The sequence below is a fragment of the Pogona vitticeps genome, chromosome 4, assembly GCF_051106095.1.
Source record: "Pogona vitticeps strain Pit_001003342236 chromosome 4, PviZW2.1, whole genome shotgun sequence".
NCBI classification, from domain to species: Eukaryota; Metazoa; Chordata; class Lepidosauria; order Squamata; family Agamidae; genus Pogona; species Pogona vitticeps.
The window spans coordinates 171,103,010-171,125,849 of NC_135786.1; the positions used below are offsets into that span (position 1 = coordinate 171,103,010).

The 22,840-nt window shown below is 40.2% G+C and overlaps 1 protein-coding gene across 5 annotated transcripts in view; it reads left to right on the top strand.

Moving 5' to 3' along the window:
- The window catches only part of ZNF516 (zinc finger protein 516), a 127,826-nt gene that overhangs the window by 82,436 nt on the left and 22,550 nt on the right, over nucleotides 1-22,840 (top strand). For all 5 annotated transcript variants that reach the window (XM_078393522.1, XM_072998739.2, XM_020781643.3 and 2 more), the window contains one exon: nucleotides 18,916-20,379. In XM_078393522.1, coding sequence (XP_078249648.1) covers nucleotides 18,916-20,379 — 1,464 coding nt within the window. The remainder of the gene's footprint in view (nucleotides 1-18,915; nucleotides 20,380-22,840) is intronic.

The following is a 22,840-nucleotide window of genomic DNA, read 5'->3' on the forward strand; positions in this document are numbered from 1 at the left end:
AGCTGGCTGCTTCCAAACAGAGATGGACATCTGGTGACCCTCTCAATAGAGGGCACTCCTGTGTGAAGGATGTGGCCGCTCTGTGTTCTCCTGGGTCCAGAAAAAAAGAACTTCCTAACTTTTGCTTCCTGATTGTTTCAGACTTTGAAGACTACCTTAAAAAACAACAACATCAAGGCTAAATCCAATAGAAATGTAGAAGAGTGTACATGCCCTCTAGTACAAGTCGTGATAGATTTCATTGTAGCAGTAGCGGTGTTGCAATCAGTTGTACAAGAAGTTGAGCCCATAGTTGCATGACCTCCTGTGCAGACTCATCCTGAATTGTTGCTATTGTGCTTATTTTGGGAATGTGTGATCTCAAAAGCTTGCACACATTTTATGTATTTTTGGTGTGACTAATAAAGATACTCTACCCTAGTGTAGAGTTCATAATTTGTTCGAAGGACTACGTCACTGGTTTTGTGTATAACAGAATGAGTGAGACCGTTTCAAAACTGTGTGGGTGATACAAAAAGAGTAGTTAAGATGAGAAGTTAGATAAATGATAGATTTTTAATGGCACTCTCTTGACCTGTTGAGGAAATCCCCACAGGATTTAAAGCTGTTTAAAATAATGTCCAGTGTCCCTAGTGAATTTGTAATCAGAAATTTCTTTTTAGTGGGTTTGTTTTTTCAAGAACTTTCTCGGTTACTGAGGTTGGCTACTGTTATGGCATATCTCCTCCTCGACTGCAAGACCTAAGTTATAAAAATGAGAAAAGATGCTCGGCCACTGAGGAATCACCTCCCTGTGCTTATTGCTGTAGGATCTAAATCCACTCTCTCCAAGATTTTGAATTATAGAAGCTGACCTGAAAGCATAAGTGATGGGGCTGATGGGACTGCAGGGTTGTTTCTGTATATATTCCCCCCCATGTGTGTCTGAATACTTCTAAACATACATAATTTATCCTTTCCTGCAGAATTGTGTCAGTCTTTCACAGGAAGAGCTCATGTATGTGAATGAGTAATGCTCTATAAAGTTAGAGACACAGTGATTCAGAAAACAATTGGTTGATAATTATGTTCTTTTTCTTCCTGTTGTTTTCTAAGCCCAAAACTGTTAAAATCTAGTTTTAACCAGAACCGACTGATCTTTAGCAATCTTTCGTTATTTCAGACCAAAGTTGGCTTTCTGATTAATGCAAGGCACTTTATATTCTTACTATTATTCCCTTAAACATTCTACTGTTTCTCAGCAGTTCCTGTTTCACTGGTTTGTTTATTCCAATTAAACAAGGCTGTCCATTTCCTTAATCAGATGTCATGCATCAGCACAACATAACGCTTAAAGATATTTTAATGCTTGAACACGATGATAGAGCTGGAAGTAATTGCCACTGAAGATTGGTTTCAAGCATCTCAACTCCTCTTTTCCATGCCACCCTTCGCACATGCGCATGAGCGCACCCCCTGCACGAGCACCCTCCCACTCCTTTGCGCATGCGCACGAGCGTGGGGCGTTCCCTGCCATCCCCAGCAGGTCCACGGGGTTAAAAAGGTAGGGGACCACTGCTATACAACACTTACAATGGATCAGTGGCTCAAATTCTCTTGCCTAGTTACACCAATATAACACAATTAGTGTAACTATTGAAAGCAAAATGCCTTAACAAACCACTGTAGACATTATCTGATACATACTGGAGTTATAAGGTGCCACAACCCTTTTGTCTTTAATTTTTCTTTGGTTTTGCTTGATATACTGAGTTATGTGCCTCTGCCTGCAGCTTATAATGTCTACCGTGATTTATCAACTTGGGCAATTTGCCTCCAAAAGTTGCACCATTTGCGTTGCTACACATTTTTGGCCATTGTCGTACACTCTATGACACACCCTATAGCTTGTAATACTGTAGTCCAGCGGCAGCAAAAGGAAAAGGAAAAGGGCATGTAGTCCTTGTGCACAATCTGAAGGCAAGGGTGGGTGATGCCTTTATTATTCTCTGAGGTATCACAGATGTAAACTGGACTCTGGCTGGGCATTACAGGCTGGGCATTGCAGAACTGGTGGTGGTGGTGCAAAAGAAATATAATAGTTGTGAACATCCTAACTAGAGTCATATGCCAGGTCACTCTGTTTAAAGCAAGCTCCCACATGGGGGTTCCGGTGACTTTAGAAGTAGCAGGTGTCAGATTTCACCTCTAGACCGTAGATTAGAAGGTCCCTCCTGATCTCTTTTCCTAGCAGAAAAGGATCCACATGTCTTGATATAATGCACTGTGGTCAGAGAACACTTTGACTAATGAGACGGGACTTTCTCCCCTCTTCCCTAGGGGTGAAGTGTAGCTGGCTGCCCCTGAACTGACTGCAGTTCCCATCCTGGAATTTGCTTAGAACAGAGAAACCTTGGACATACATCTAGCCATGATTTTTGATACATTCATGTTTTCTCTGCACCACCTCAACTCTGTAATGCCCAGCCAGCCAGAAGATCCTCCATAGACAAAAACTGGCTTATATTTGTGGCATTCTAGTTATCAAATAAAGGCATCTCCTACCCTCATCCTGAAATTGAAATACAGCTGAAGTTGAACATATCTGCATGTATATTTATAATCTGTGTTATGCAGAATTGTGCATACGTGTGATGACTATGGCAAGGTCGTGTAGCACTACCATCAAGCCTAACACTATAGTTAGACTTTACAATTAAGGCAACAGCATACATTTTCGCTTATTTAATACAGGATTCTCAAGTTTTGTACAAACGTTTACACTCCCTTCAGCATACAGTAAGTCATGCCCAGCTCCCATGCAGGAGGAGCGTGGGAAATAGCTGGAGACCTGACTAGTGTATACTTACATGATTACTATCAAACTTGCCTTGAAAGAGATTTTCTTAGTCCTTGCCAATAGACTTAAATAGGAGTAACACTCAAAACTCTACACATGCAAATTCCCTGTTTAAGATAGCATTAGAAAGAGCTGAACAGTTTTGAAGTTTTTACAATTAACAGTTTTACACTTAACAGCATTGTATTAAAATGCTTAAAAATAACAATTCAGCTTTTGTACCTTGAGAATTCAGCTAAATTCTTGATATAATTCCTGGATTTACAGTTTTCTTGATCGCATCCAGACACCCCTTTCATTGGTCTTCCATTTTGTTTTACAGCAACAAGGAGATAAAATTATTTACAAATGGCCCAGCATGTCATTTTAGATTTTTTTTTTTTAAAAAAAATCCTGTTATAACACAATAGCAAAAAATACAGAGAGCCCATGACTGTAAGGTATCTCCGGTTCACTTAAATGTTGTTCTTATCTTTTGCTTCCTCTATTTCAGTTTTTGGATTGTGGATATCCTAACTCTTTTATCAACTGTCCTCTGAACATGTTAGCTAGAAGAGAAATGAAAGAGTTAGCTATCACACACATACCAGGGAGTTCTTACGTTTTAATTTATAGCAATTTATAGTTTTATGTTTCTTCTTCAAACATTGTAGATGTTTTTCCACCCTTTGAGATTCTAGTACCTGCCAAACTGCTTATCTCTCTATTTATATCACCTTTAAAAGATTAAGGTAGAACTCTGTATTCCAAATTCAATGTATTATCTCTTAATATCACACTTATTGCAGGCATTTTGATATAGCCATTCATTATTTACTGAATAATGAATGAGTGGTTTACAGAGCAGTTAAAGAAAATATACAGGAGAGCCATTGAAATCAGAAAACAAATGGCAAGCACAGCAATCTGGCCATACACATGCTTGCTCAGAGGGAGGTTCTGCTCAGTTCAATGGAACTTACTCCTTGGTAGGTACAGGGTTGGAGGTCTACAAACTCTTTAAAATAACAGAGTTTTAACCTGCAGAATACTTCCAGCTTTTAAGTAATCACAATTCCCATGAAAGTCAAAACATCTTCAATGAATATCTTGAAGATAAGACAGTGGAGAGGTAGGTGGGCATTAGTGGTGCGGGTGGGACGTTGGTTGACTAGGGAGCACAATAAAGGAGGCTGCTCCTCGTGGTTGTTGCCCAGTTGATCCCTGTGGGTGATCTATTGTTCATACAGCCCCAGAGGTAGAATTTAACATTCAGCCTAGTTGATCAGAGTTTATCCATGAAGTTCCTGAGCCCCAAGCCATGAAGGTCATGGACCGAAAAAATGAATGCCCTGCACTGCGCTCACAAGCAAACTGCTGGTCAGTTTTGATTTATCAAAACAGTTGAGATGTGTCTCCTGCAAACCATTCCAATTAAAATCTTTGGTGCATTTAGTAACTAGCGGCATTTCCTAAGCTGACTTCAAGAATGCCGAAATGGGGGGGGGGGCGGCACAACTGAGAAAGCCATTCCTGTTGTTGCCATTGGACCTTCACATGCAGGAGGCTCTGATCTGTCAGTCTCACTTGAAGGTGTAGCTCAGGGGGCAGAAGGGGCTCTTTCACGAACACATCACCCAAGTTGTTTAGGATCTCAACTATCAATAGCCTCACTTTGCATTTAGCCCAGTACCATATGGGTAGCCAACACATTCCTTCCTTGTGGTAGGCTGCAAGTCTATTCTGCTCCAGGTGCCTTTTCCAGATAATCTCAAGGGAAGACCCATGTAATGTACATTGCAGTAGTCTAACTTTGAGAGTACTCCACACATGGATAACGGTGGCCAGGCTAGCCCTGTCCAGGAAGAAGCCTTGGCTGAAGGTGGTGAAAGGCAAGAATGCCATGAAACTCTATGGCTAGTTTGGTTTGTTTTTGTTTTGTTCTCGACACAAACAAGAATGTGAATTAAGTAGCTCTGTAGAACATAAAAGACTTGGATGGCATTTTCTGAAACTCTTAAATGAGAATGAGGATATGATTTTGGTAAGCTGAAGTAGAACAGTCATGATGGATGAGAATTATCTCTTTTAAAAAAAATCTTCATTTGCTTGAAAATCCCATTTCTCAACTATTCTGTAGTATTTATTTGGATTGTGAATTTGGAATTAGAAGAGCAGGATTAAATTTGGAAGACATATGTATATTAATCTGAAGGACTTTCTCGCTTATTGTAAAAGAGTAGTAAAGCAAGTGAAAAGGTGGAAAAAATTATTTCCAAATTACAATTGATTGTTCAAAGTCTGACATCTTTTCAGTCCCATTTCTGTGAGATTTCATGCAAAGGCAAATTTTAGTTTGGATTATAAATTGTGAATAGCTGCCATCTGGTGGCGTTTAGGGTACAGTGCAGTTCCAACTGAATAAACTTGAGGCAGCTGTTCTCTGAATGAATGCCAATGTCTTATTGTGTTACATTCTTAACAAAGATTGCTTATGTTCAGAATTTTGTATGTGTTTCCAGTGGTATGCGCTATGGACATTCAGCAGTGCAGTTTTTTTGTCTTCTTTTCTGAGGAAAAAGATAAGCTTTTTAAAAACGTTATCAGGAAAAAGATAAACCTTTTAAAAAACACAGATTAATTGTTAACTTTCCAGGGATTTTAAATGGGAACAAACTGTTTCATTATCTATACAGAAATAACGAAATGCTGAGAAACCTTTTTTAAAAAGTTTTTCATAGAATGAGTTTCTGTATGTTTCATGAATGATTCCTTTATGTCCAGAGCAAAAGCTTGAAACATAGTGCCACAAAGAATCCTGCATGCATGGAAATCCTATATTTTTACTTATGTCAGAGTTATAGTGATAAACACATAATGTTTTAACATTTGCATGCTGTTTGTCTAGGAAAGAAATCTGAACATTTGACAATGCAGGCATTTGACTAATTAATCGTAGCTGTTTATCATCCACATCAAAAGTAATAAAAATTCTGCTCACACTCTGAAATTCTCTTTCAAGGAGCAAGAAAGTAATTGCTATGTGGCAGATCTTTCTTTATTAACTTCCAGAAAGTTTTTTCCCCCCAGGAAGGAAGTTGTGAGCAGTGTTGCTTAATGTAGGATTTGGAAGTAGACTGAAAAGGTTCTTGATTCATTTGTGAAGCTGCTTCATGGTATTCACGTTAAATTCAGGTTGCTGATAACTGGAAATATAAATGGAAATTCTTGGTCCAAGTGAAGAATCAGAATATGAAGCACAGACTTGAGATGCAATTATTTTAGTAGTGTAGATTTCATGGTGGGAAAATAGAACAAACATAGCATGGCTACCATTGAGCTCTGACAACAGGCAAATCTAACTTACACTTATGGTAATTACAGAATTCTTTCTGGAGAGGCTTGTCAAAGGAACATCTCTCTCTCTCTCTCTCTTGGCCAGAGAGACACAGTCAAGCTTTGACCTGCCACATATACAGTATCAGGAAATGTTCACCATCAATCAAATATCATCCAAGCCTTAGAGTTTATAACTAAATGAATAGATGAAGCTGTTACAGAAAACAGACATACAGAAGGACCGTCCGATCCACAGGATCAGTATCCACAGATTCACTTATCCACTTCCTGAAAAATTAAATATTTTTTTCAGAAACCTGTACAGTGGTGCCCCGCTTGACGATGATAATGCGTTCCAGCAAAATCGCTGTTAAGCGAAATCGTCATCAAGCAAAAAAAAAAAAAAAAATCCCCATTGAAATGCATTGAAAACCGGTCAGTGTGTTCCAATGGGGGAAATACCTCATCGTCCAGCAAAGATTGCCCATAGAGAACTGCTGATCAGCTGTTAAAAATTGCTGTAATGTGAAGCTTCCATCTGGAAAGCAGCCATTTTGAGAAGGGAGGGAAGCCATTTTGCGAAACCGGAAAGTAGCCATTTTGAGAAGGGAAGGAAGCCATTTTGTGGAAGCGGAAAGCAGCCATTTTGAGATGGGAGGGAAGCCATTTTGCGGAGCCGGAAAAAACAGGCTCCTAATCAACGTAAAGTGGATTTCCCCCATTGGAACCATTGTTTTGCGATCACAATAGTAATTGAAAAAATGTCATCATCAAGCGATTTCGATGTCATGCGGGGTAAACGTCTAAGATTAAGCCCTAGGAGGCTGATGGCTCCAGATAGTTTCCTGATGGCTCTTGGAGAGTTTTCAGTGCCCTCAGCAGGTATTTCTATTGAATCTTGGTTAACCTCTGGAACAGGGGAAATAGCCAGGGCCATTGGCACAATCGGTACTAAGTGCCATTCCCACAAAGTAGAGTCAGACTGGCCCCTTGGTGCATGTGAGGGGGACACAGGAGAGATCCTTCTTTGTCCGCCCAACCCGAAATAACAAGATGAGACACGGTAATATGGGTTGAAACTAGGGCCACAATTTAATTAACTGTTTAACTTTTAACTACCCCTTTTTACAATGGGGGCAGCCGTAGTGCTAACAGATCTGGAACCCTCGTCATTCTTGACCAACCAGTCCAGACCTTTGCCCCTGGGAGTTCCTACCCCAAGAGGGTGCTGTTGAACTGTCCAGCACCCTCTCAGCCATCCACCCAAAGTACCCGGGGTTACCATCTACCCAAGTCTCTAGACTCCAAGTGCCCAGCATCCCCTGGGGATCCCTTGCACCTTTGGGTGCCCACCGTAGAACTCACCTGAACCTACCCTGTTTAGCACTACCCACCATTGTGACCATACTGCCAGTGACCTATTTAGCTCCCGTGTGAATAAGAATGGGATGGGCGAAAATCTACCTGCAGCCTAGTGTCAATTTGGTGCCGATCAAAAATTCCCATCTGGCCCCGAAGCGACCAGCTACTCTCATTCTTACCCCTTCGCTCTTCAGGCAGGGAAGAGGATGGTGGAGGCCCAAGACTCATTTTAAAAACTCTCATTGAGCCTATCCTCTCGCCAGGCGCCTGCCTATCACTCTTCGAGTGGTCGAGCAAAGAGTCTCCACCCAGGCAGCATCCACGCCTTTGCAAAGTGTCCTTGTCATTGCTCCCAGACTCTGGTTCTCCCTTTCTTCGGGAGGCTAGGCTGGACTCATCTTTAGGGTCCTTCTTCAAGCAGGCAAAGATTTTTCGCTTCAGACAGGCTTTTCATTAGTGACTGGCTATTTAAGATGGCTGGTGTTGGTTTTTTTTTTTTTAATGGGACTAATCTCTGTGTTGCTGTTCTTGTTTTTCATATGTGTTTCTTATTGATTGATTTTATCTACAAGTTTTAATATTATCTTTAATTCTTTTTAATATCATAAAAATATTGATTTACCTTTTAATGTAGTTTCTTTTTAATACTGTAAGCCCCCTGGATCCTTTTTAGGAAAAAGGCGGCTTATAAATATTTTAAATAAATACATTCAGGATGGAAGAGTTTTCTCTTGAAGTGAGAAAGTTCGCCATGAGAATTCCTGGCCACTCCTTTGAGATACCCACACTCAGATCCAACAGGCTTTGGGGCAGGGTTAGAACTGTTTATGAATAGGCCATCACAGGCTACATAAAATCTCCCCTAATTTGAAACTTTCCTTTCCCGTTCCCGGTCAGGTAGAACAATGCTTAAATGCTCCCTGTACAATAGGCATTATATATTACAAATGAAGGAACAGGTGATACCTTTATTGGATCACTAAAGAAATAGAAGAAAAAACAAACAGCGAGGTTTATATATTGTCATTAGGCGTGTTTGCAAATAAGTGCTATTAATCTCAATGAGTATACAGTATATTTGTTTGGATGCACATAGCAGAATTATGGTCTGATTCGTATCTCACTGACTGAGCCCTGTTCTTTCCCATGGAACTTGATACCAGTGTACAGTATATTTAAGAACAAATGCAACCCATATAATTATTCTGTTGTTTTGTACCACTCTGGATGCAGAATTTTGAGCCTGCTTGCAAATGGGATAGAGAGAGAAAGAACTTTACATTTTCTCTCTCTTCTTTCCTCTCCAAAGAGAACTTCCATACTTGGGCCAGGCTGTGGCAGTGTATTTCAGCCTTTTTTCCCTCCTGCATTGCATATTGCCTGTTTTCTACTTGGTTCCTAATTGGAGTCCTTGGGGAAGGCCTTGCATGCATTGAAGCACTGAAATATCTGAGCCGTATTAACAGCGGCTTCCCGCTCCGTCTATTAAAATGAATCTGTGTGTTGTATACGGTGTACGATGACTTGCTAGGATACTGAAGAATCCTAACTGAATGGCAGAAGGGACACGAATTTCTTTGCAAATAAACAGATAGCAGAAATTAAGATTGCTCCCCTTGTTTTATTTATTGGTAGTATCATCTTGTCTTCAGCGAGGTTTACTGTTAGGTTACCTGGCATAGCACTTGCCTAAGACCTGAGTGTGCCACCATTATTTCAGAAAATCCTCTGGATGGGTGCTTTGTGAAATGAATGTTCTCTGATCGTTTCTTTCCCATTTTGCAGGATAGTCCTTTACTTTTAAAATAAATACGTTCTGATGTGTCAATATTGATTGGTGTCTCTCCCCCTCCTTCCCAATCCAAATTACATTTTATTCATTCTTGCAGTAACCTGCCTTTGTTTGGCTGTCTTTTTTTTGGGGGGGGAAGGGGGAATTCAGTGTTGTATGGATGGAGGTAGGAATTTGACTTGATTTCTCTAGATAAGAACTTCTAAACCACATCTTTGAAATATTCATTCTTTGCAGGGTGCATTTAGAAAACAGTTTTTTTAAAAAAAAGATGGATTTAAATCACGTTAAATAAAAAGATCATTTTTTAATTTCAATCATAAAAAAATCAGATTTTTTTATTTCATTCAAATCCACCCTCTGCGATTTCTAAAATGTTAAGCATTGAACAGATCTTTTTTCTTGCAGTGTTTAAAGTCCAGGTTCCATTTCAGGGCATTTTGATGACGTTAAAAAGTTCAGAGCTCGGTACAGTCAGTACATGCCTCTCCTCTATTTCCTTGCTCAAGGAGGATTCTCTCATAGATTTCTTGTCCCCTTGACTTTTACAGGGGTTTATTGGAGTTGCCAGTAAATGGCTTATGTCTTTGGCAATCTTAGCAAGACCGTCACTGTGTTGTTGTCTAGTCAGGCTTTGAGAGCCATTGACTTCTTTTTTTAAAAAAATGCCACATATAGTTATTGTTGTTTTTCTTAGTTGTTTCACAAAGGACAAAATGGAGGACATTGGTAACAAAGGAAATATAACTTTATGTGGCCTCCATTCATCCGGTAGCATTTATTGGCACAGCCATCTGAACAGATTTGGGGGCAGGTTTTTCCAAGAATCAAGATTGATGTAGGAATTTGGAAGTCACATGCAACTTCTGCCTATAGTTACATAAAGTAACCAATTTTTTGCTTTACAGCTGATCGTAATAGGGTCCATAGGGTCTCTTCCAGCTCTGCAGTTCTAAGCTGCTTGTTGTTGTTGTTGTTGTTGTTGTTGTTGTTGTTGTTGTTGTTGTTGTTGTTGTTGTTGTTGTTCTGAGAGACGAAGTCCAAAAAAGTAACTTTTTCCAGCTGTGAATTTGACCACAGGTTGAAAAGTGCCTATCAGTAGACCTTAGTTATGTTGTGGACAACATGAACATCTGTAAGGGATAGGACTGTAAGCTCTTAATGCTACATCTCATCATGTGACTGCACTTTTATGTGTTATTCCCTAATTACCTTTGCCTTGGAGACAGAATCACCAATCAAGACAGAGCCAGAAGTCTAGTGATAAAATGGAGTAATAACGAAAAAATCAAGTAATACAATCCAGAAATGCTTGTTCAGTGTTAAGGGAACAAGCTGGAAAAACAGATGCACTGAAACTTGCCTGGGATTTTTTCTGTAATATTGTACAGTGGTGCCTCGCTTGACGATGTTAATTCATTCCAGCGAAATCGCTGTAGGGCGAAAACATCGTCAAGCGAAATAAAAAACTCTTTGAAACGCATTGAAAACCGGTTCAATGCATTCCAGTGCGCTGAATACCTGCTCGTCCAGCAAAGATCCTCCATATGACGGCCATTTTCGGTGCCTGTTTAGTGAGGAATCCGTCCTAGAATACAGAGGGGGGGCATTTTGAAAACCGGTGGCTGTTTTGAAACCCGACGATCAGCTGTAAAGCAAAAAATTGGTTCCTGAAAGAGGGAACCAATCAACGTGAAGCAAAAAACAATCTAAACATTGCAAAAACTTCAACGTTAAGCGGATTCATCGTTAAACGGGGTAATCGTCCAGCGGGGCATGACTGTATTTATGTAGATGCTCAGTTTCTTTATTAAGGAAGGCCTTCCTTTAACTTATTTTACTTAGCTAGCTTTCTATCCGTGCATCACTCAGAAAGACATTAAGTCTAGACCCACATACCTGAAGCCATACTGACGTCAGTAGTACTTACTTCTATGTAGACCTGTAAATGCCACTTTATATTTCCACAACTAGTTGCAGTTTACTGCTGGATTTTGACCATTGAAATTTGCATGATAAATATGATTGTAAATTATTACATATGTGTAATACTCACAGATCCACTAAGTGTGTTTTCAAGAATTTTCCAAAATGTTGCTTCTAAACTTTCCTGTAGTGAAGATGCCATAACTTACTGTGCAATGACAGTCTACTAGGAAGGTGGCTGGAATGCCAGGTTCAGTCACCCAGACCTTACACTTGGCTATATCTTATCTGTAGTGGAGAAATGTGTAGCACTGGGTAATGCAGCAACTTGCTCACACTGGAAGAATCACTGACCATCTAGAAATTATAACCAGGGCATTTGGATTGTTCCCTGAGTAGTCTATATCAGACACCGGAAGGCTGTCTATTGATTGCTAACTTTATATGTTACAGGTCTGGTACAGGAAAGTCCAGTGAAAACAGTTAACACTCATCTCCAAATTACATTAGGAATATCTGCTTTTGGAATGTACCATTCATATTTTTTTTCCTTTGGTAACCATGTGGGGAGGTTGTAGTTACCCCATCACCACCATTGCTTCTGACCATGAGATATAGGGGTAAGATCTTTGCTAGAGGAAGACAAGGAAGGAAATTGGAGACCAACTGAAAATTCCTTCCTATAAACTTTAGATGGGAACCTCCTTTGCCTTTGACCACTTTGGCAAAATCGGATGTGTCTACTTGAGCCTTAGGGTTTCACATTATACAGATAACAGTGGGAATACCAACTTCCCTGTGTTTCACATTCTCCTAACTGATAACAGTTTCCCCTCCTGGCATCTTTGCAAGGGACTCACAGCTCTTTCCAGACTGTAAGTCCCTTGATTGGTCTATAAAGAGAACTCTTAGTACTATTACCAGGAGCACACTTAAAACAGTTCATTAAAAAATTATACTCAGCAACACCTCCAGCAACTTCTTGACATCAGTGATGAGTTGTGGGATTTAGGGAAATGAGAGACTATGACTGATAAAATAGCAAGGCATTGCGCATCCTAGAACTTTCCAAAAATAGGTTGCCTGAGCTGATCATTTTTAATATGAAACTATAGCACTATTCTTTTCCCTTGCAAATAATTATGATTTTCAGTTTCTTCATGTGCTGTCTTTCTTCTGATGGGGAAATCAAAGAGCTAAATGAGTATGTGGAAACCAGTGCCTGCTGTTTCAGCCTTCTTTGCCCCATGGCGTAGTATATATGTCATTAGTGGCATTTGGCATTTATTGGGTAGGGTGCATCCTGATCCTTATGTGATGTACAGAATACAGATGAGCCAGAAAACTCCTAGCTTGGCCAGTTGTGGGCCTTCTGAATCCCTCTTTTGTAGGAAAGACAGGAGAAAGTCAATTTGTTGGTTCTGTATTCCTACTTAAATAAATAGTGTTTAAACTGACTAACTAAATAACAGTAAATAAAAAACAGGTGTAGAAAAATTTAAATGGCCACCATCCATCTAGATTAATAGAAAAAAACTCACTCAGTGCCAGAAGGTTCCTTGGTAAGTAATCCTCAAAAGGTTTCCCGCTTCCATTGAGATTACATTTCTGTCCTTACCATCATATCCTGCTTCTCATCCTCTTCTTCTTCATGGGGTAGAGAGTCAGTGAGGTGAAAAGCAGTGACATCAACTGCTTTAGCTGGTGTGCAGAACAGAATGAGAAGCAAATATAACAAACAGAGTATGGAGCTGACACTGTAAGGGCTTCTCTGTCAGCCTGCTGCTGGGTTTTGGCCTTTGGCAGTTGCCCATCCATGCCCATCTCTGGGAGTTTAGTCTACTACTCATTCTGATTATTACGCAATTCGGATGCCTGGCTGGGAGGGAAAGAAGCTGATTGGACTGCCTGCCTTTTTCACTGAAGGGAGCAAGAGAAAACCAGTGAGGCCAAACAGTAGAATACCAAACAATGATAAGAGACCCTGTTCAGGTAGCTGCTATCTATGAAGTTTTCTGTGTGATCATTGAATCATGTGCTTTCTCTAAGCCTAACCTATCATCTTGGAGTAACAGTGGAGTAAAAGAGTAAATAAATAAATAAATAAATAAATAAATAAATAAATAACTAAATAAATAAATAAATAAATAAATAAATAAATAAATAAATAAATGTAAAAGTGTATGTGTGGGTACGTGCACAGCTGTCTCTCCTGCCACCTGTCTCCTGCATTTGTAAAGACTTTTCAGTTTAATTTTTTAACCTGTTAAGCTCACAATTTTTTTCATCTGCTTTAAATAATTTTAATCTACTGTAAATAGCTTCAAGATAAAAAAGACAATCAACAAAAACCTTAGGCAAATAAGTAAGTTCCATTGATTCGGTGGGTCAAGCTTTCTGTCGCTAGCCGTCAGATTTAACTCTAAGAACTCAGTGTCAAGTTAAGAATAAGATGAATGTTTTAATAATAAGAGAGGACTTCATTTGCATACATAGAATTCTCTTTGCTGAAAAGAATTTGATTAAATTCTTAACGTAAATGGAGTTTGACTCCTGATCTGCACATGTAGTAAAATGAGATGATCAAACTCTGAGATGGTAGAATGAATGGAGGTACTTCAGTTGGGAGATAAAGTCCCTATTCCCCCCCCTCTACTTAAAGGTTCCTTTAGGTAGGAATATTTTTGGAAACTTTGGTACCTATGCTGCCAAAGGGGTGGGGTGGGGGAGGAAAAGAAAAAAGAAGAAGGGATAAATGGGAGACCCCAACATCCTGATCATATAACTGGGGGAAGGTGACCTGGCAGAAAAGAAGGGACTGAACATCTTTCATGCAGCAATAAGGGATCTGCTTCAGACACAGACAGTGTTCCCAGGGACTTCTACCTGGAGGTTAGATGGTTTGGAAAGAACAAAATGGAGGTGGGGCAAGAGACCTAGCAAAAGTTGTGAGGAGGAAGATAACAAACAATCTGTGCTGGACCTCAGTGAGTGGGTGGTGGCTCATCCTGATCTTTCGTTTTGTTTGCCTGCATTTGTCAGGTTGGGAGCAAGACATGATATATGTGGGGCCCTGTGGGATTCATTGCAGCTGGTCTTCTGTCAGTGTTCTGTTATCCCTGTGAACAGACTACTTAAACTCCCAGCAAAGTTGACTGGATTTAACCTACCAAAGTTTGTATTGGGTCGCATGTATTCTAGCCCTTTGCTGTAATGACTAGTTACTTAATTCCTGAGTCTTGCAGAAGCTTGAGAAGGTAAAACGTTTCCATTGTGCTGCTGGTATTACTTGAATAATCATTTAAAGAAAGAGTTCAGTCTATTCATTATGTGGAATGCTTCAGTGCTATTATACTTTATTATTTCTGTTTAGCCTTTTAGGCAAACAAACATCCCCACACAAAAATATTAAGTTGTGACAGATGCGCTTTGGAAATAACACAGATGTGCAGTGTCAGATTTCACGATTCCACACAGCTCTTTTGTGGGTAAATTTAACTATTCGTGGTGGGCATGTGCTTTCAGGAAGTCTTAACTTCTTGTAAAACAGAAAAAAACGCTTTAAATACAAAGGGCCTTGTCCACTGAGAATTTGAAAAGAAAATGATCTTAATGGAGTGAATGTTCAACCCTGTTAGACAGCAAATCTATGGGTTATTTTAAGCTAATTACTCAGAATTAAACAAAGGCTCAAGGCTTTTTGCCTGAACTGGAGCAGAGGCCAAATCAAATTGAAGCTGAGACATTGTTTTTGCTGAAAATTCAACTTAGAACAGATCACAGTTGGCAGAGTTGGAACAATGCCTGTGGTGCCAAAGTTATATTAAACAACAGTGATGTGCTTGACTTTCCCAAACACTTGCTGTTGAAATGGTTGCTGAGAGGAAACACAGATGCAGAAAAAAAAACCTACTTACAATCTGATTCCACGCTCAGACCATTCTGAGATGGAAGACATATATTTGCTCACTGTCATGGATGTCATCTGGATATTTAATTGACCTATAGAACCACAGATCAAGAAAAGGTCTAAACAAAACACATTGTCGAAAATTAATGTGAGCAGACTCTACTAGCGTGTGTTATGGCAATGGGCAGGGGAGAGAGAGAGAATTAAATAAATCCTAAGTTTCAAAACAGATGTTTGGTACAGTGATTATATCAATTTCAAGTCATACGTCCACACAAACACCCAAAGAGTTGTAAAACCTGAAGATCTACATCTGTATATAGTATATAGTTTTGCTTGCCTACTCTTCAGTTACATAGCTGGTACTTTGGAATGTGAAGAGTAAGATGGAAGAAAGTAGATTGCTCCGTTTTTATCTGTACACACTACAGAATTAAGAATAAAGGAAGCTTTATAGCAGTTCCTCATGCTACACAGGAGTAACATGAAAAACAGTTGGACTATATAGTTGTCTAGCCGCAGTATCTCTCTTCATTGCTAGATCTTTTTTTAAAAAAATGAGTTAAATTACAGTGGTGCTTCACTTTACGATTGCCCCATTTAATGACGAAACCGCATTACGACGAACTTTTTGCGATCAAAAAATGATGTTTCCTATGGGGGAATTTCGCTTTGCGATGATCGGTTCCCTGCTTCAGGAACCGATTCTTCGCAAAACGATGATTTTCCAACAGCTGATCGGTGGTTTCAAAATGGCCACCAGGTAAACAAAATGGCCCCCGCTGTTTTCTGGGACGGATTCCTCGCTGCACAGGCAGCGAAAATGGCTGCCCTATGGAGGATCTTTGCTGGATGATGAGTTTACAGCCCTTTGGAACTCATTAAATGGGTTTCAATGCGTTTCAATGGGTTTTTTCTTTTCGCATTACATTTTCGTTCTACAGTGATTTCGCTGGAACGAATTAATGTCGTAATGCGAGGCACCACTGTAACTAGTTTGAAAGTAAGGGCTTACTGTGAAAATGCTGACAAATACCTGATGAAGACTGGTTTGTCTTAAGTTATCAGAAGCCAGTGGTTCTCTATTGTCCTTCTATTAATGCTGTGTCTTCACAGTTCTTATTCCATTCTTGAAAACAGTGCATAACTACTTGCAAAACTAGTAAAATTATTCACAACACATTATACCTCTGTGCCAGAAGGTTTGCTCAACAGACCCGGGCTATGCAGAAAAGGTTCTTCCATTCGTAGTGCAGAAACATTAGGAGAATTTTGACCATTTTGTTATTCAGTTTGATGGAAATGGAATTGATTTTGAAAGGAATTTGAAAGGGGGAGAAATTTCAAAGAAATTCTCACAGATGAGGTTGAGGATCCTTGTGCTCACCTTACTTCTTAGGTGAATGATGTGCATCTTGTCCTTCAAGGTACAGTTGTGAGGTCAGAAAGTCTGATGCCTGAACAGTTTCCTGAGGGCCGTATAGATCTTTATAGACCTCTAGGAAAAATCAGAAGCCCGTGGTTGAACAACTGACATTCATCCCTCTTTGGGTTAATTCCAGAATGAAACCAGATAACTATTTACAACCATATGGAAGTTTATCTGGGTATCAAGGTAAAAGTTGCTTCATTGTTGCAATGATTCAAAGCAGCATTAGCTTGTCTGTTGGTACAAACTCTTTTTTCTATGCATAAAAATCATAGTTAATACAGATTATGTAACCATAGTCTTACAGCTGTGAAAAACTGTAGGCACAAATGCTTAAACAGACATCCATTCTTGCAAGTTGTAAAAAGCTGCAAGTGTGACTGCTATCCAAAAGACTTACAACTATGAGAGGTTGCAAATAAGAAATAATTCAAAAGCAAAGCTTACTGTAAGTTGTAAGCAGAACTTGAATCAAATCACAGTCCAAAAATAAAGAGACATATAGCCTCTAAAGGCACAGTCAAAAGGTAGAGAATATATTTCTGAAAATATAAAATTTCTTAAAAGTAAAAATATATGAAAGATAAAACACATTTCTTGGCCTTTCAGCGTATTACTAGGCACATATGAAAATTATTCTAAGTGCTCACCCAACCGAGTCAGTTTGAACCTATGGAGAAAAATCCAAGTTGTCCTAATCTGTTCTGAGGTGCTATGTTGCTGCTCTTGGATGTTTGGTGCCCAGTGTTAGCATTGTTTGTATCCAGTGCATGTGCCGTGGCAGGTGTATGTCTCTTGCCTCCCTATGTATATTTATATTTCTTGTAGGTGTTTACATTTTCCTTCAACTATAAAGAACTGAATTTTGCCACTGTGGCAAATTACAGATCTTTATAAATGGTCAGAAAATTTTGAATGGAAATCTGCTTTTACTAAGATAGCAGACTCATAATTAAGCAAATCCTTTTTCTATATTTTGACTTGGCCTCTTACACCTGAAAGTATAGCTAACTGATCACATAATAATTTACTTGGTTAGCAAAATGCAATTAGTGTAAAGGGCTGGTGAACCGATTTGGTGAGGTACCAATTTGCTCTATCTGCATTTTGAGACTCCCAATATTGTTAATTCCAGCTTGCTATGGCTCTCCGTGGTTTCAGGGCGGTTCAATTTCTAGTCCTACCTGGAGACCCCTAGGTATTACCTAGTGGTCTTCCATCCCATATAAGATGCAGTTTGAACCTGGAGTAGACTGATATGCTTTGCAGTGATTTCTACAACCATAGAGATGCCAGAATGTGCGGTGGATAGCAAAAATCACTATCAAAGTGTTTGCGTAGCATTTGTTGACATGGTGGTTTCAAATCTGGCATGTATATATCGAGGAAAAATAGCAAACCTTGTTGTGTGGATTTCCATCTCTTGATGCTAACCTTAAGGGATTAGCTTAGATCACTAAATTTAATTTCTACACCAACAAGAGCAGATGCTACTGAAACCTCACTGTGGGTTTGTATCAATGCATTTTACACACTAACACATTATTTTACAAGAAATCACTCACAGTACCCTGAATATGTCATCAAACAGACAGGAGATTCCCCATTCTTTTCACTGTGTGCAGTTCTTTGAGTTCCTTAAGCAATGAAGGGGAAGCTCTTGTGTCAAGAGTCTATGTGTGACTTGGTCTATGCCATTCCACACAGTGTGACCAACTTACGGCTTTCCAGATATGGTTGCTGCATAATTCAGCCCTTGCCATGGACGTTGTCCCCTAGAGCTGCAGGGAGGGGCAAAGGCTATCTGGAAGGCTACAAATTGCTCTTCTTTGCTTAACACCCATAGAGACACACTTGTTGCAACTGTCGTTTTTGAATCCCAGGCTGCCAGTCTTTGCATCCACGTACCCTGTCTACTTGACATGGGACGTGGTGGCCAGAAGCCTGTGCTGCAGAGACCAAGCAGTCGTAAGATCGAATCTACACGACGGAGTGAGCTCCCGTCGCTTGTCCCAGCTCCCGCCAACCTAGCGGTTCGAAAGCATGCAAATGCGAGTAGATTAATAGGGACCACCTCGGTGGGAAGGTAACAACGTTCCGTGTCTAAGTCGCACTGGCCATGTGACCAAGGAAGATTGTCTTCGGACAAAACGCTGGCTCTATGGCTTGGAAACGGGGATGAGCACCGCCCCCTAGAGCCGAACACGACTGGACAAAAATTGTCAAGGGGAACCTTTACCTTTACCTTTACCCTGTCTACTTAGACTTACTTTTGACTTGAAAACTGGCATAATGTTTCTGTTACCTTTGTAGTAAAATTTTTCCTCTGTCCTCTACAGGTAAAAAGCCATACCTTTGCCATTTTTCTGAAGAAGACACACCTGCAGCAGCCCTGAAGTCCAGTCACAGAAGCAACAATATAATCGAAAAGACTGCTGGTGAATCCAAGCCAGAGATGCCAGCAGCAATATCTACATCTGGAAACAGGATCAAAGGCCCCTTTCCAAAATATATGGATTGCAAAATTGCCCCAGATTTAAAGAGGCCGACATTTCAACAAAGCTGCGATTTTCCTTGCTCCAGCAGGACTGTTGACTTTGCTTCTAGTATGGGCCAGACATGCTCAGATATGAGGCTGGATTTGCCAGCCTCATGGGATATTCAGGTCAAGTACACTGAAAAGAATTCTGATACATATGACCACTCTATGATTCATAAATGTACAGATGTACAGGAGAAGGGTCCATTGGATCTGAGTGAGAAATCATCAAGGGCTGATTCATGCAATACTAATTTTACCTCAACCATGCAGGCTGGTTTGATTGTCCACCTGTGTCCTTACTGCAGTCACAAGACCTATTATCCAGAAGTTCTGTGGATGCACAAAAGAATTTGGCATAAGGTCAGTTGTAATTCTGTGGCTCCTGCATGGGTTCTTCAAAATGGATTCAAGAGTATAAAACACAACTCAGTTTTTATGGCAAGAAGTGGACGTACTGGACCACCTCCTGCTCTTGGTGGTAAAGAATGCCAGCCTCTGCCTATAGCCAGATTTACACGTACTCAGGTGCCGAGCGGATTGTCAGGATCCAAGAGCAACCCTTCAGGTCTTGTTGTAACTGCTAAGCCTGGGACTGTACCTAAAGATGCACTATCCACTAGTAACTTTGGCCCACGATCATCAGGTACTGATGGCTACAGGCAGCCCAAACTCAATCAAGCCCATGAAAAATACAGCACGGTAATGCAACAGCCCCAGCTGAAAGCAAAATACGACATAAATCCTAAGTTGACACAAGCAGGAAGCTTTACTAGAAATTCAACACCTTCCCAGGCAGTTATATCTAAGCCCAGTTCCCAGCCTTCCAACAGTAAGCAAACAGAGAAGTATATAGTTCCTCAGATGAGTGCCGGATTTGCCCCTTTAAGCACGCATAGTGCCCCGGAACAGGGGAAAGCCAGTTTTTTCACTCCACCTCAGTACCACCCTTCCTGTAAAACTGAGCCATATGTTACTCAAGAAGATCCACCAGTACTTCATCAGGAACCGAATACCAAGAAAGAAAATGACATGAGAGCACTGTCAAATTGTACAGCTGGTTCCAGAGTGAGTCCTTTGACTCACACTCAGCCCAGTGCATCAGGGCCACCTGCAGTCATACCTCCCTCCAAAGAGGAGCCATCATCTGAGAGCCACGAGAAACGTTTGGACATTTTAAACATCTTTAAGACCTCAATTCCAAAGGAACTTGCTACTCTTTACCAATCATGGGGTGCTAATGGCCCTGGAGTGGACCAAGCTGGTAAGAATCCTAAGGACTGCCTCTTTAGTGTATTTTTAAATTAATATATTTAGCTATACTGTACTACCTTCCCTATTTAACTGTTCCACATTACACGAAGTCAGCTGGGTTGCTATCCTGGCTTCATTGAGGCATACTTCTACGTGAACACATGTAGAATTGTACTGTTCAGGCTATATCCACAGTGCTGAATCAGGTTCATGTTCTTTCCAGTTCATTGTGTATATGGTAAACAGATCTGGAAGAGGATATAATGCTTGGAAAAAATATTGTGAAAGTGGCACCTTCATATAGGCTCACAAGCAAACAAAAGCAGTAGAAGTTTTCTTGTTCCCAGTATAAGAGGAAAAAGTTTGATTAATTTGTGAAGAAAAAATAAATGGAAGTAATTTTGGGGTAGGGTTTATGTAATGGGATGGTAGGGTTGATCGTAAAACATTGGAAGCAAGGGATGTCCTAAGGTACAGCAAGTGCATGGGTGGTTCTTCCGATGGGCCAGTCGCAAAAGAATCTTCAGGTTAGGCTAGCTTTGAATTTTCTTGGCTTTTCCCTAGAGTGGTCTGGTAGTCCAGATAGGTGGGGTACAAATCAAATCAATCAATCAATCAATCAATCAATCAATCAATCAATCAATCAATCAATCAATCAATCAATCAATCAATCAATGCACAGTTTGAAGGCTAAGGCAGTACAGTAATATCAAGTTTACACAGCTATAAAAAAAAGCAAAGGAGGGGTGAGTACTTGCTTCTATCCTTGTGTACCCTAAGCCTGTCACTGTTCTCCAAGATCAGAAACAAAGAGGATATTACTTTTGTTTTACTATGAATTTAAATGAGTGTATTTAAAAGTGAAAGAATCGGGGTGGTAGTGGTCAAAAAGATAGTATTAAAATAAGGCATAATAAGCCTTTGATTTATTTCACGTAGTTCTAAACTCTTTCCGAACACAGCAGATCCATCAGCAACCATCTGAAAAATGACTGGGGAGCAGTATCTTTTAGGTACCGTAGGACACTGACCAGTTTCCTATGGTTGTTTGTGTAACTTGCTGTAACTACTTTTGCTTAACTGACAATGCATGGAGGTGCATCTCACTCACATAACTGGTCACACACCAGTTGCACAATTGCCCCAGCACCTCGTCAGATTAGCTTCAATTTGCTTAGGCAAACCTTGCATGAACACTAACATTTTGGCTATTGGGTTTCAAATGTATATCAGCTTACCTTGCCTGCTTGAAGGGAGTAAGACCCCGTGCTCTAAGGCAGTGGTTCTTAACCTTTGTTACTCGGATGCTTTTGAACTGCAACTCCCAGAAACCCCAGCCAGCAGAGATGGTGGTGAAGGCTTCTGGGAGTTGCAGTCCAAAACTCCTGAGTAATTCAAGGTTAAGAACCAGTGCTCTAAGGCGCCCATTCTCAATCTATTTCTGGCCGCAGCCATAAACATGATATGAAATAAATATAAGTTAAATTGCAGAAGTTGCATGAGGTGGTGTGTGAAGAATTGTTTCCAGTCTATGCTGCCTTTCAAATCTTGGGGGGGGGGGGGAATATGGCCCCTGTTGAAAATGGTTGCTATAACGGATTAATGACTCATTTTAATAATATTGCTTCCACAAAAACTCACAGTTTCTTATGTGAGAGAAACATCAAGTGATTCTGGCATGGTGATGCCAGCAGGATCCCATTTTGGGAAAGCCCGGTGCTGGTACAGATACTCTCTTCCCAAGGCCCATGGGTGCTGAGTTTGATATTTTCAGGGAAGAAGGAGCCACATAGAAGCTGTTCCCATATGACGAATGGAATGTGATAGCTATAAATGTAATGCCTATTTCAAAATTCTCCAAGCTGAATTCAGTACATTTGTATAAGAAGCTGCTGGAAAGACTGGACTCAGAAAAATACAAGCCTTGAATGAGTACAGGGATGCCATCATAAAAGATGCTTCTAAATTGGGTGATAAAAACATAATTGAGTTTTGGGACACCCAGCAGTTTCCTGAGTTGAGGTGTGCCCAGAAACCCACTTCGCCTCCCCTGACGTTTTGCTTTGGGCACCAGGTTGCGTGTGCTCTCTCAAAGCACCAGACTGGAAGGGTAGGGTGTGCCATCCATGTAGAGTGCAAATTAGGGACACTCTGGACTTTTAATAAGGAAGTGAGAGTTCAAAAGGAAAAGAAAGAAGGGAAAATATGCAGGTAGCATATTCACACATGTTAAGTATATGGTATTCTCAGCATTCACACAAGCCAAATGTGTTAGAGCAAAACCACTAGATGGAAACATAAGATGGATGCTTAATCCTTAAAAAAAAATAAAAAGTAGTTTTTATTAATTTTATCCATTTCCCACAGCACCATTTGCACTGCATTATTAAATGCTCATGTATGCATATTTTGTCAACCTCAACAAAAAAAAAGTCCTTGGCATTCAATACTGTATGTTGTTTTTGTGTTTG